This window comes from Emydura macquarii, unplaced genomic scaffold (genome assembly GCF_026122565.2).
Source record: "Emydura macquarii macquarii isolate MOO-44397 ecotype Brisbane River unplaced genomic scaffold, CSIRO-AGI_Emac_v2 contig_2432, whole genome shotgun sequence".
NCBI classification, from domain to species: Eukaryota; Metazoa; Chordata; order Testudines; family Chelidae; genus Emydura; species Emydura macquarii.
In genome coordinates, this window is record NW_027132569.1 from 3717067 (window position 1) to 3731168 (window position 14102).

Here is a 14102-nt window from a genome sequence, read left to right on the forward strand (position 1 = left end):
ACAGTTGCCCCGGGTGATTGCTACCTGTGTTTGACCATCTGAGTTCACCTAGCCCAGGTATGGGCATTCCCACATACTTGAGTTACTGTGTCCTCACTGTTTCTGCACTTGCTTATGGCTGGGTGGGGGTGGGGGTGGGAGAGAGAGAGAGGCCTATCCCATAGTCCTTTGTACTGAGAAGCTCCAGGATTCTCTCCCAGTCAATTTTGTCAATTGCAGGAGAACCTGTCAGTCCTTCAGGAGAAAGTGAAAGAAGGCATTGAAATGGGCTATCAGCTCTTGAATGATTTAGCAGGCACCTCTTTACAAAGAGGGGAGGTTCCACCCACAGTTCAAGCAGAGCCCAGGCTCAAACGCACACTCCCAGCTAGGCATAAAGCACTTCCAAAACCTGGCTCAGAGATTTTTCTGTGTGGACTGTAGGGGGATTGAAGGTTAAAACCCAGGTAAGAGCCTGAGTTAATTGTGCAGTGAAGACATACCCTACGATTGGATACATATAGCACCCACAAATGGTTTTCCTTCAGGCCAATGTTGAAGTATATCTCCCTTCTACAATGTAGTGTGAGCTCACTTTGTATCACTTTTGCCCTTGTTGAATTTGTTCTTGGGGGTAGATTCAGGCCTTTGGTTTCTCTAGCTGATACCGTTCATCACAGAAAACAAAGGAAAGCCTAAACCCCACTCTACTGTTAAGTAATATTTAAGCCTCTCCCAGAGGAATAGCAGATGCAGCACATCTGGTTAAGAATAGACATCACAGAGATAGGAAAATATAGTTTGCTGTTGAACTGTACATCTATCAGAAAATAAAATCTCAAGATGTGAATACAGCAATCTGTTAATTATGAATACAATACTACTGCTAGCAAATCTTTTGGTGCTTAAGACATTTTTGGTTATTGCAATGCAGGAAAGGCTTATTCTCCCTCATTCCCATTAATACAAGCTTCACAACTCATTGTCATATAACTGGGACTTAGCGAATACAGAGTTAGGGTGGATTAGTGCACTGGGACTCAGGAGACCTAGATCCTCAATCCTCTGCTTTGCTACAGACTTCCCTTGAGACACTGAGCAAGTCTGTACCTCAGTGCCCCATATATAAAATGGGGATAATAAATACTTCACTACCTCACAAGGGTGTAGTGAGGATGAATACGTTAAAGACTGGGAAGGCACTCAGATACTTCAGTAATGGAGGCCACGTGTGTACCTCAGATAGACAGATAACTGAAGGAATACAGTTCTTTTTCTCTTGCCTTTCATTCTAAGATGTAATTCAGCCAGCTCACCACGACCCTCTGAAAAATGCACTCTCCACTCCTTTATCTCTGCTTCATTAGACATGAGCATCACCCCACAGATCAGCTATTTTAGGGTGATGAAGAGGAAACCAAATCTTATCCCTCTCTTCAGAAGTAAAACATATTACTAAAAAAACAAAATAAAAACAAAAATATGGAACTCCTTGTTCCAAATCTTGGTCTCCTATCAGGCCACAGAATGCCCTCAGGGGTGCCTCAAACACCCTGCTGCCACAAACTACCAAGCACAAAAGGGATGATAGGGAAAAGAATATATAACCCTTACAATACCCAACTAAGATATAGTTGAGTGAGTTATAACACTATTCTCCCTATTACGCAAGTATGCACTACAGACTTACTGCATAGTTATGAATGCTGCTAACTACCAAGTGGTGAGGAAAAATTCAGCTGTTCTCATCTCCACTGTAATGTCACCTGTGACTGAGGATTGTGTGACTGAAATTCTGGTAACTTACAATGGGAGCAGGGTGTATGTGAGTGAAGGTGTAAGGGACTAAATACACTGATTTTTTAAAAATTGTTACTCTTTAATAATATGATTCCAAAAGTCCTGGAGAGAGATTATAATTGAATTATAAATTGCTTGTGGATGTTCCAACTAGCCAGAATATGAATGAGACATCTTGCAGTCAATTCAATCACACATATCCCCGGGAATCTCATCACTATGCAAAATGCTTCTCTTATATATAGTAGAATTCACTTTTAAAGGAGAAAAAGATGCTCCTGCTCTTCTAAAAGATAACTGTTCCTGTGTGTCTGTGTCCACCAGCTTCTAAGTAAGTCTATCGTTATCTTAAAGTACAGTGTCATCATCTGACATGTTGCAAATGCAAAGGTCATACTGCAAGATTTACTGTGGTGCCAACAAACTCACAATCATCACTGTGTCTTTGTTCTTCTGAAAAATTCACCACTGTGAGCAGCTTTGTAAAATGGTTCAGGCTTTTTTCTCAGAAAGCATCCCTGGGTATTGCCTATGCTGACGATTGGGAAGGAAGCAATGCCCTAAGAGTGCCAGGAACAAAAAAGGATACTTTTACAAGTGAGGATCCTCTCCCAGGCCCACTATGGTACTAGCACAACAGGTTCTGCATACATCTGGTTCTTTCTATGGTATAAGGTTAAGAACAAGAGCCTTCAGCACTGCACCAAGTACACTGTTAATACTATTTAGTAGCAGAAGTATCCTATTACGGCCCATCCTGTAGCAGTTAACTATTATAGTGTTTGATTATAGCTCATTAATTTTAAATGCCATGTCATCTTTTGCACATACTGCAGCCCACCTCTATCACTGTTGTCCCCTAGTCCCATTAAATAAGGAAGTTAAAAATTACCCCCTTTGTCTACTATGTTATGTGTCATTGAAGAGATCCCAGCCACGCACCACTGGAAGGTAGTCTGGCTGCAGATTTTCCAACCATATTCTGATTGGCTGTGAACTAATAAAAAATTAATACTTGTCTGTAATGTTACTCTTATCCAGAATGGTTCTCTGCCATCACAGCAAAGAATTACTGGTGCTCTTCTAGCTCTGACCACTACAGCCCTGTGGTACTAGAAGGAAATAATATATTTTTCAATCACGCATTGTAAATGAACATTGATTGATTCATGATGTTAACTATACTGTACATTAATACACTGAATTATATCCGACATACTAAAGTACCTAGATTACTCTTTCCAAAAGGTTTTGTTGCACAGTGGCTGTGTGAAAGAAAGAAAGAAAGGAAGAAAGAAAGAAAGGCTTTCCATTATTCTTATAAAGTAATTGGTGCATTAAGTGAGAAAGATACAATTTCTTTATGAGTGCTACTAACAATCCCTTATTGTATTAAAACTAAAAGGATTTAAAAAGTGTTTATTTTCAGTATGTATGCTGTTCATTGCATTTCGTTAAGGTTGGACAATGACACTACGCTAATCAGTTTCCACTTTATCATCAGTTTCATTATCTGTTGCGTAAATTAAAAAACTTCACTGAATTGCAAGAAAAACACTTACATTTTAAACAAATTTTTTTAATGATTTAAGGGCCAGACCTTGGATGGTGTAAATTGAAACCAATTACTTCAGTGACTTGATTTTAATGGAGCTGTGTCAATTGACACCCGCTGAGGATCTGACCCTAAATTTGGGACCTAAAATTACTTGAGTTCCCTCAGAAAAATATCTCAATTGCCACTTTGATTGTGAAGAAACACAGTACAGCAACTCCTGACTTCTCAAAAAGAAAGAAAATCCACTGAAGTTATACTCTACCACATTTATCAGCAATACTAGGCAAAAAATAAAGAAGTAGCACACTTCAAAACTCAGGAAACCACTGTGAAAGGCTAAGCTCATTGACTAGACCTAGGAAGTCAAGGCTTAGAGAAGGCATTAATATAAAGCAATACATATGGTTCTTGTAATGTGCTTCATCACACTGTGTCAACAAAAAACCTCATTTGACAGTGTTCCTGTAGCTTTTGCCAATTTTTTAAAATCTGTGAAATGAAATATTTTTTTTCAGGTTTCCTACTCATGTGATTACAGATGTAAAATATTTTATATCTGGATAAACTTCAAGAAATAGAAAGGGATTCTCCAAGTTTATACCAGTGTAACCAAGAGCAGAATTTGTCTCACTATTTAAAACAAAATCTATTTATCAATCTGCTTTAGTGATGATGTAAACACACACTTGTAGATTGCCAATGACACAGTTTTGGAGAGGTTTGTAATGCCAGTGGTTTACCAAGTTAGGAAGGAAGATTTCACTTGTCTTCTACAGTGAAATATTTAAAAAAATATTAAAAAACTACTCACATGACAATGTGACAAAGGTAACATCTGCTAAGCAAAAGCATTCAAACAATTTTCCCTCTTCCCCCGTCCCCCCCATATACTGAGCCATTTTCTGCTGTGTTCAGTGGCATCACAGATGTGATCTGATGTAGCTAGACAGTGATACACTCAAATAAGAGAAGGAATGTGTAATAAAAATTACATTATCAAAGTGATATTTCACACTTTGTATTCGTGCACAAACACTGCTTAGTTTAAGTCTTGCTCATACCAAATATTTCCCATTCCTATGTTTTAGAGAAGGGTGAAGTAAGTTATGAAGGGATCTAAATCTTTTTTTCACTTTTGGCACAAAGTTTAGCAGCTAAAGACAAAACAAAACCAAATTAAAACCCACCACAGCCTGAAAACTTGAAGGTCCAAAGTAGGAAACCCTTCACTGGGAGTTTTCTATATAGAAGAGTTGCAGGATCAGCCCTACATTTAATTATGCATTGGGGGGTGCTTTTGTAGAAGGACCATCTAAACTCTTCCAAGGAAAGAGCTAAGGCCTGGTCTACACTGCGAAGGTAGGTCGATCTTCACTGGCTGGTCAGTTCCGTCAACTTAAATCATGGGAAAATTCGACTTAAGAAAACCACTTCCGCAAGTGGCATAGCACTGAAATCGAATTCTTTGGGTCGAATGAGTGGCAGTGTAGGTAGAGCGCAGCATAATTCAATGTAATTGGCCTCCATGAGTTATGTGCTCTGCTGTGATCACTCTGCACATTCGCACTCTGCACATTCGCACATGTTGCACTGTGGCCACATACACAGGAAACAGCTCCTCCTCACAAGCCCCGAGAAATTTTGAATTCCCATTTCCTATTTTGTCAGCATGGAGACTGCTTGCCAGCAGCACTGATCATGGCGACTGCACGCCCCAAACGCGCTCCAGCCTGGAGTCGACCTGAGGTCTTGGATCTCATCAGTCTGTGGGGCAAAGAGTCTGCTCTGGCTCAGCTCCGAGCCAGCAAAAGGAATTTAGATATTTACTAAAAGATATTGCGTGGCATGTTGGAAAAGGGGCACAGGAGGGACGCGCAGCAGTGCCGTGTTAAAATCAAAGAGCTGACATGGGCGTATCAGAAAACTCGGGAAGCGAACAGTCATTCTGGCTTGTCACCAAAGACATGCCATGTTTCTGAGGAGCTGCACGTGATTCTCGGCAGTGACCGCACCACCGTCCTGCCCTGCAGCATAGATACCTCAGGGGAATCCAGAATGAACGAGGACGACGCTGTGAATGAGGAGGAGAAGGCGAACAGGGGCCAGGGGCGAACTGGGGAACTGGGGAAAGCCAGGAGTTGTTTGTAACCCCAGAACAGCCCAGCCAGATGCAGGACAGCGTGATTGACCGAGATGCCGGGGAAGGCACATGTGCTGCAAAGCTCATTTCTGTGGTTATCTCCCCAGTCCAGCTTCTTGTCATAGCAAAACAAAAACTGAGTGTGGTGGTGGGGATGGGCTTCCTTGTTGTTAGTACACCTAAGCAAGGGGTTGCCCCCGGAAAAGAATGTTTATGTGCACAGGGATGCTCCGAGAATCCTCATGGATATCTCTAGGAAATTTTCATTTAGGTACTCTGTGGTCCTTTGCAGAAGGTTTCTGGGGAGAGCAGCCTTACTTCTTCCACCACGATAAGACACTTTCCCACCACTCTCTTATTAATTATGCAGGCATCATCGCGGAACATAGCATAGCAGTATGAGGGCCAGGCCTGTACCCAGATGTACCTGTGTCGCAGGAAAGAAATGTGTTTGGTGGGACTTTTCTTCTTGTTTTGTTTTTACAGGAGCTCAGGATTATTCAATGGAACTCATCCTGCAGGGTGAGTGGAGTCTTTCGAGTTTTCGGAAGCCCTTTGATTCAGTGTATTGGAGAATGGACGGTGACTCAAGAGACCTAATTTCTATTCCTGTATTAGCCACTGACATGCTATGTGACCTTAGGCAAGTCATTTCACCTCTGTGCTCCTTTCTTTTTCCACCCTTTGTCTGTTTTGTCTATTTAGATTGCAAGCATTTTGGGGAGAAAGCATTTTACACAGCACCTAGCACAAAGCAGCCCTGGTCTCGCTTTGGGCCTCTAAACATTACGGTAATACAGTAATCGTTACAAAAAAAGGCTCCACAGCAGTAGGTAAACATTTTAAGATGTGATTTTCAGTTGATGGTGTCTCTAAACTTTTTTGGGAATCGAGTCTTTTTTTTGTGTTATATTTTTCAATTTTTGGCCCAACTGTTCCTGTGGGTAGTAAGTTTTTCAATACCTGCACCATTACTGACACACACATCTTTCTCTGGAAACAAACGATAGATGTTATGCATAATGAAAGAAATAGGGGAGGTCTCTTCATTTCAGAGGGCATGGCAAGGGCTTTTGGTTTACAGAGCCCTTTAAAAAATATTCATGTTTTCAGCAAATAAATATAAAGATGAAAAAAGCTTATGGTCTGATTTTCAGACATGCTAAAGTGTTGAGCATCCGCAACTCCCATTCACTGAATGGGAACTGTGGGTGCCTGGAACCTCTAAATATCTGACTGTTATTATTTTGACCAATTTCCAGTACCGTTTTTGTCTCAAATGTCACCAGACACTTGCCTGAAAGTCCTAGACCACCACAGAACTAAAAATATCAAGCATCTGATCACAGGGAAAGCAGAAATTAGGACTCCAGTACAGCAGAACATTTTCAGTATATCATTACATTTCCTTCGATTTATTACAACACAAAGAGTCTCCTGAAGTGTTTGGCTGCATAAGGACCTAGATGCATTGTGGAAAACTTTCAAGGGTTTTCTTTGGTATGAAATACTATTTACTGAAATAATAATTATCTTTTGCCTTTCACTGAGTGATATTCTACACAGGTAACAACCCACATGATTAATTTATTATGACCCATATATAACATTATGAAAAAAGGCCACTTTAATATTAACTAATATACCTGCCAATATATGATCTCAGGTATGTCCAATATATAAACAATACTACTCATATAACATAGACATATAAAAGTTACTTAAAGTTTTTTTCCATATACATTTCCACAAAAGGTTTTCATTCCATAAGTTTAAATAGGTCTCTCTCTAAATACTGCCTTAAAAACATTTATGTTACTGGATCCCTTCAAGTCCCTCCTCCTCACACAAAATGTATGAAGTATATTCCTGCCAGGATGATCTATATTTGAGATATTTACTCAGAAAGTCCCCTGGTTGAACAGAAAACTGCCTATGTGACATCTTGGTAGAACAAAATTCTCCTGTTTGCACAGTATATTACCATTCAGATAACCAAACATCAAAGCTCACTGCAGCTATTTATTATGATAATATTTTGCATTTACATCATGCTTTTCATCTGTAGATCTCAAAGCACTTTGCATCAGGAAATAAGCATCAATATTATAATTTTACAGATGGGAAAACTGAGGCACAGAGAAGTTCAATGGGTCACACTATAAGAATGAATGTCTCTTTTAAACAGCTGGTAAAAAATAAACAAGCAGCCAAATGCATCAAAACACCCAACTGAGTAATACAGTGAGAAGGTTACAAACGTATATACATTCTTTATATGAATCCATAGTGTATAAACTTACAGGTGCATCTAAGTAAATATATAGGTGTACACACTTTTTTAACATATAAATATATATTAGTAAATATAAATAGGCACTTACTTGATCAATTTCCATCAACTTGGGGAAGGCACCTGGCCATTCTATAGCCACTTTCACTATGTCAGCAGGAGGCGGCATTGTAGATGCCGCTGTTCTTCAAAGCCAGTAAAACTGGACACTAAATATTGCAGAGTCTCTCTCTCATTCACACCTGCAGGGAAAGAAAGAAAAATACAGCACAGTTCAGGCAGAATTCTAATGTTGCTTTCATTTCCTATGTATTGCCTGGCTCAGCAGGTGCATGAAAATATGTCTGTGATAGAGACAGTGAGAATATACATATACTAAAAGCATAAACAGAACAATGCCACCACACACGGTACAGCTAGCCAGCCTGTTAGAAAGATGGCTGAAGCACTGGAATGTACTGTGAATAATAGTCGCGCATTGGACAGTTTTAAATAGAGAAACTATTTTTAAATGTTATGAAATACGGTTAGTGAAAAGCTACAAACTGCAAGAGATTGAACATTACATTTCACTTCTGGAGACCCAAGGAGTCTGATTAAATCTTGGTTAGAGCTTGCACTCAGCTCTCCAGAAAGAGAGATTGCCCAGGAAGTTATGGTCAGGAAACACTGTTTCTCATAACTATAGCAATGATCTTCTATGTGTTCACAAATAGATCACTGTGCTATGGCAACCAGGATGTCAGGAGGAAGGCAGAATGCACAGCATTTTACACACACACATACACAAATATATCATGTATTGCCTCACCTAACAGATTCGGAGAGACCCTTGCACAGAAACTCCTTTCTACATTTCAGATGCAGACATTGAATTTGCTAGTATGCATGAATATGTATAGCATATATAATCAAACAACCATATACAGTATTGCCACTGTGCAAGAGAACTAGTATTACGAGGGCTTCACAACAAATGGTGTGAGATGTGAGTTTTGAGTGGAGGAGAGCCCAGCTATCAGTTGTATAGAATCTAGGCTTTATTTATGTTTTTTCTCCCCCTTAGACTTAGCAGCAAAGATCATCTTCCAAACAGTGAACTGGTACAGAGTTGTTTTTCTGAGTCTGCTGAAGACATCTTCAATGCCTCTGCCACAGCTTAGTGGTAGTAGATCAGGCACTGACGATAATCAAGTAATCTTTTTTCCGTAACCTGCATCCTTCACTCCCTTCCCGTTGTATGTGACATTCACACGTCTGTCAAATATATCAGTTTGATTGTAATCTCCAAGTCTTCTATATGTGCTCATTGAAGAGCCTTACACTCTTGTTGCTATAAAATAAATTATAAACAATACATTTGCCAAAAAGGAGCAAAAAAAATGGGGGGCGGTCTTCTGGAGCAATGGTTCTCAACCAGAAGTACGCGTACCCATAGGAGTATGCAGAGGTCTTCCAAGGGGTACATCAACTCATCTAGATATTTGCCTAGTTTTACAACAGGCTACAGAAGAAGCACTAGTGACGTCAGAACAAACAAATTTCATGCAATGACTTGTTTATACTGCTCTATATGCTATACATTGAAATAGAAGTACAGTATTTATATTCCAATTGATTTATTTTGTAATTATATGTTAAGAATGAGAAAGCACGCAGTTTTTCAGTACTTGGGTGCTGTGACACTTTTGTATTTTTAGGTCCAATTTTTTAACCAAGTAGTTTTTAAGTGAAGTGAAACTTGGGGGTACACAAGACAAATCAGACTCCTGAAAGAGTAGAGTAGTAGTCTGGAAAGGTTGAGCCACAGCTTTGGAGGGACAGCACTGTCCCATCCCCCTTCACAACAGAAAGGAGAGGTGTACACACACACACACACACACACACACACACACACACACACACACACACACACACACACACACACACACACACACACACACACACACACACACACACACACACACACACACACACACACACACACACAGTAGTAGCCATGAGGCTTGAGAAGAAAATATATTTCTTCTCTCTTCCAGCAGCTAGAGGAATGTGGAAATGGGGAGAATTTCAGACACCTAATAGCAACAGGCAAGTAGAAAAATGGAGTCCCTGAACACCCCAGTAAGAACTCCTGCACGCTCCTATGCTAATTAGCTGTGAATGGGTGCTGAGCTTCTCTCTAGGGCATTGCTCTAGACTTCTTTAGCGGTGCTGTGCACCGGCCCCCACTCTTTTTCACTTGTCTCTCTTGAGAAGGCTTAGTCCTCGGGCTAGTGTCTGGTAAGTTTTTCCAAGTCCTTTCTATCATCACATACCCTGGGTACTAACGCAACATTTTGTGAGCCTTAAGGTTATAGTAATAATCATCAACAATGTAACTATCACTGCATTGGCAGGGACAAAGCACCATGGCAAAAACAAAACAAAAAAAGCAAAGCTAATGACAATGGGTGAGGTAGAGGGAGAATCATGAGGCTCCTTGAAAAAAAAATATAAAAAGAAAGAAGTTTAGTGATATTTCTATCTATGTACATACAGAAACATACTGAGGTGGTTAGAGGGATCAAGATTAAGCACAAGCAATCCTGCCATGCAACAGTAGTGACAACATAGAAAGATCCACTTTCTTCTCTACCACATAAGGAATTAGAAGAGTACAGACAACAGTAATATACTGAATTCTTTTCTCCCCCTTCCTGTCTGTCAAGCTTCTGCCTAAGACCTTCCCCAGCCTCCCTCTTCTCCCGGACTTCCCGTTACAGATTTAAACAAACGAACATATCTCTTCTATAAACAGGGGTGGAGAAGACGGCATACAGAGCACACTCCCCACTCCATACCCTATACCCACACACACTTTTTGTAACAGGATCAGATGGGGGAACAACCTGCAATACAATCTGCTCCTCTCTGCCTATAGGATCTAAAGGGAAGACAACTCACATCTTGATAATCCCCTTGGGGGGTCAGCTAACTGTAAAGGCCAGCCATGAAACTTGGGAAAGCTTTTGATTCATGATTATTTCTAAGCAAAACATCATCCAGCTGTAAATCTAAAGATAACATTCACTTATATACAAATGGGGAAATTAACCCGTGATTTTACTTTACTGAATCACAGTCCATCTTAAACAATCCTGCAGAGACATGGGAAAGTAAAACTGATAGGTCGCCTTAACAATAGTTTTACTTGCTGCTGTTCTTTCTTATACCAAAATATAGCTTAGGAAAAAGGCCTTGCACCCCATTTATGGTACAAAAGAAGAGTCCGCACAGATTTTCTGAAAACACTTTATCTCGACTCATTTCTAATAAAAGTTGGTATAGAACAATCCCCGTCATAAACTCAAGTGTTGGAATCAAATCAGTTCATAAATACAAAAAGGGAAGATATTCAACTGGTGCAAACTGATGTTTGCCAAATGATGACAAATTAACTATTAAAGTGCAAATTCTAAAAGTTAAAGTTATACTTTGTATATTGGAGAAAGTGTGGTGCATTTCAAGCAATGTTTGCTGTCCTTGGATGGCCTGCTATGTTATCGTAATTAATTCTGAAGCTGGAAATAAGAATATCCCTCATGTAATGCAGTGTTGCAAAATGCATTAGCTCAGACCCTCAAGTACCCAATTCACCTACCTGGCTCTGAGAGATCAACTCAATATGTGAGCCAGTACAGTATAAACTCCATGGCTGGGCCAGTGACTAATGAATATTCTTTACTCTTTTAAAAACAAAACAAAAAACCAAAAAACAAACACACACACAAGCAGACTGCACGTGAAAGAGAGGATTTTGGCTTTGTAAGAGATGAGTGCCTTGGAAGAAAGTATAATAAATAATAATATTTTACATTTCTGTAGGGCTTTCTATGCAAAGATCGCAATGCACTTTATAATTTTTATATTTTTCACACTGTCCGTGTAAAGTAGGAAGTTCCTTATGCTACAAATGGGGAAATAGAGGCTCCAAGAGGTTGTGTGACTTAACTACAAGAAGCCTAGCTATGGCTGAAGACTGAACTTTAGTCTCCTGACTCAGAGCCCTGGGTTTCATCAACACCCCCCACCCCACCCCCCCAAATCACATTTCCTGTCTTTCACATGAGAGAATTAGAGTTCAAATACTAGTGCAGGGTCACTTCATCAGCAAGAATATTAAAGGAGTTAATGATTCAAAACCAACATGCATTTGAGAGTTAAAGTGTGTGCTGTTTTCTAAGGGTGCCCAGAACTGTGAGGCACCATGTCCCATCCTCCACCCACTACACACACACACACCCTGCCACCTCTGCAAGAGAGAGATTTGCTGGTGCTAAACTGGGGGTGTAAGGGAGCTGAAACCCAATCTGTTAGCCACTCAAACAATCTCCTCAGAGCTCTGCCATCCCTCACTTTGCTTTGCAGATTAACACTTGGTGTACCCCAGTGCCCGAGCTCCTCTAACACATCCCCCTGTAGCATCCAGCCCCAGTCACTGGACACTGACAGTAACTACCAAGTTTGCTCTTCTCAAGGGAAGAGCGTACACACAGCTTCACTGGTACAACTCAGGATCAGGTCCCTTATAACACCACAGCACAGAGATATAGTTATAGTGAAAGAATCTAATTTATTATCAAAGAGTAAGAATTAAGATACTGAAAAAAGATAATGGAAACAAATGATTACATGTAAACAAACAAGTATAACACGCTTCTTGGAGGCTACACTTAAACTTAACAGGCTAAAATCCTCGTCTAAAGCAGTTTCTCACCTAACACTTCCTTGCTGCATTTCCAAGGTTCAGATCCCATTGTCATGAATACAATCATACTATTCCTGTTCCCCAGTTATAGTCCAGTTTCCGGACAGGTTGAGATCCCATTTTCATGAATACGACTGCACTATTCCTGTTCCCCAGTTATAGTCCAAAGACAACTCTGCAGCGCGCCACCAGACACGACTTTTTCCCCCTGCTGTTCTCCTCTCCCTGTTAAATCTGCATTTAGCTAAGAGTGGTGATTGTGAACAACGCAATGATCAATTTACATTTCAACAGATGGATGAATAAACATCTCTGGTCTGGCAGGAAATCAGTTTCTCACCTCTGCTGGGGAGTAACACTTTGATACAAATTATGACACATTTTCAGCATACAGACATAACTTTTAAAATATCATTAGTATATAAATTTCACGAGATCAATGACTAGCTGTGATCCCAACCCCCCCAGAGGATTCCACACGATGCCGTTTACTGATAGATAATAGGACAGCAATGTGTTAGGTGTAGTAAGTTTGTCAGGCCTGACAGGAATTGCTGACACATTAGTGAACCCTTCATTAGCTGGGAACAATGGGCCTATGTCACAAAGGCTACATCTGTACTAGAAGTGCTACAGCAGCACTACTGCACCAACAAAGCTGTGCTGCTGTAGTGCTTCTTGTGAAGATGCTCTAAGCCGATGGGAGAGAGCTCCCCTGTCGGAATGTCAGCTCTCCTGCCAACATAGTGCTGTCTATACCAGTGCTTAGGTCACTATAACTGCATTGCTTAGGAGTGTGAATAATCCACACCCTGAGCAACATAAGTTATACCAAAGCAAGTTCTAGTGTAGATCAGGTCAAAGTATCTTCTATACTTTTGATGTATAAAATATTCAAGAATCACATGGAGCTAGGCCAGGTGACTACTTTGGAATCAATCCCAAAAAAAGGTTTTTCCTTGGCATTGCTCAAAGAATGCATTGGTGCAACCAGCTGAAGAAATGGGAATACGAAAACATGACTCTTCATGGACCTCTCCCATAATCGGTGAGAGCGCAAAGAGTGGAGTCACACCAAACTGTATACAAATCTGCCATTAATAAAGAGGAAACGTGCCCTGCTCTCTGGGTCTTACATAACCACGTCTTGTCAGATCTAATCAGTTTCCTCTACTGAATTAGGAGGCCCAGGCAAACAAAAACTAAGTGGCAACTTTAGCTGAAAGGTCCCCCAGGGACCAAGTCTGATTAACAATTTTAGAAAGATAATCCAACACTAGATTAATATCCCTGAGAGAGTTATTTTTGGATTTAAACTGAACATGGCTGAACAGCCAACTCAGAGGAGATGTAATATTCTCTGCTGTCTCTGACAAAAGGCAAAACACTGCACCGAAGCCAGTGCATTGGATTTAAACTTTGTAAAAATGCAGAGGCTTTCCTGCTGCTCCCTCTGCTTTGGTTACATGCTCAGTGCTATTCATCTCTGAACCCGACACAACACACACAGTCCCAAGTCAATGACACTCTCAGATGCTTTGACACAGTACAAGATAAAATTAATTCAGGGTCAGGGTTGCAG

At 40.4% G+C, this 14102-nt stretch overlaps 1 protein-coding gene across 2 annotated transcripts in view; it reads right to left on the reverse strand.

The window, feature by feature from the left end:
- The window catches only part of ELMO1 (engulfment and cell motility 1), a 434299-nt gene that overhangs the window by 354867 nt on the left and 65330 nt on the right, over positions 1-14102 (reverse strand). For both annotated transcript variants that reach the window (XM_067562514.1, XM_067562513.1), the window contains exon 3: positions 7862-8012. In XM_067562514.1, coding sequence (XP_067418615.1) covers positions 7862-7939 — 78 coding nt within the window. In that variant the 5' untranslated portion in view covers positions 7940-8012. The remainder of the gene's footprint in view (positions 1-7861; positions 8013-14102) is intronic.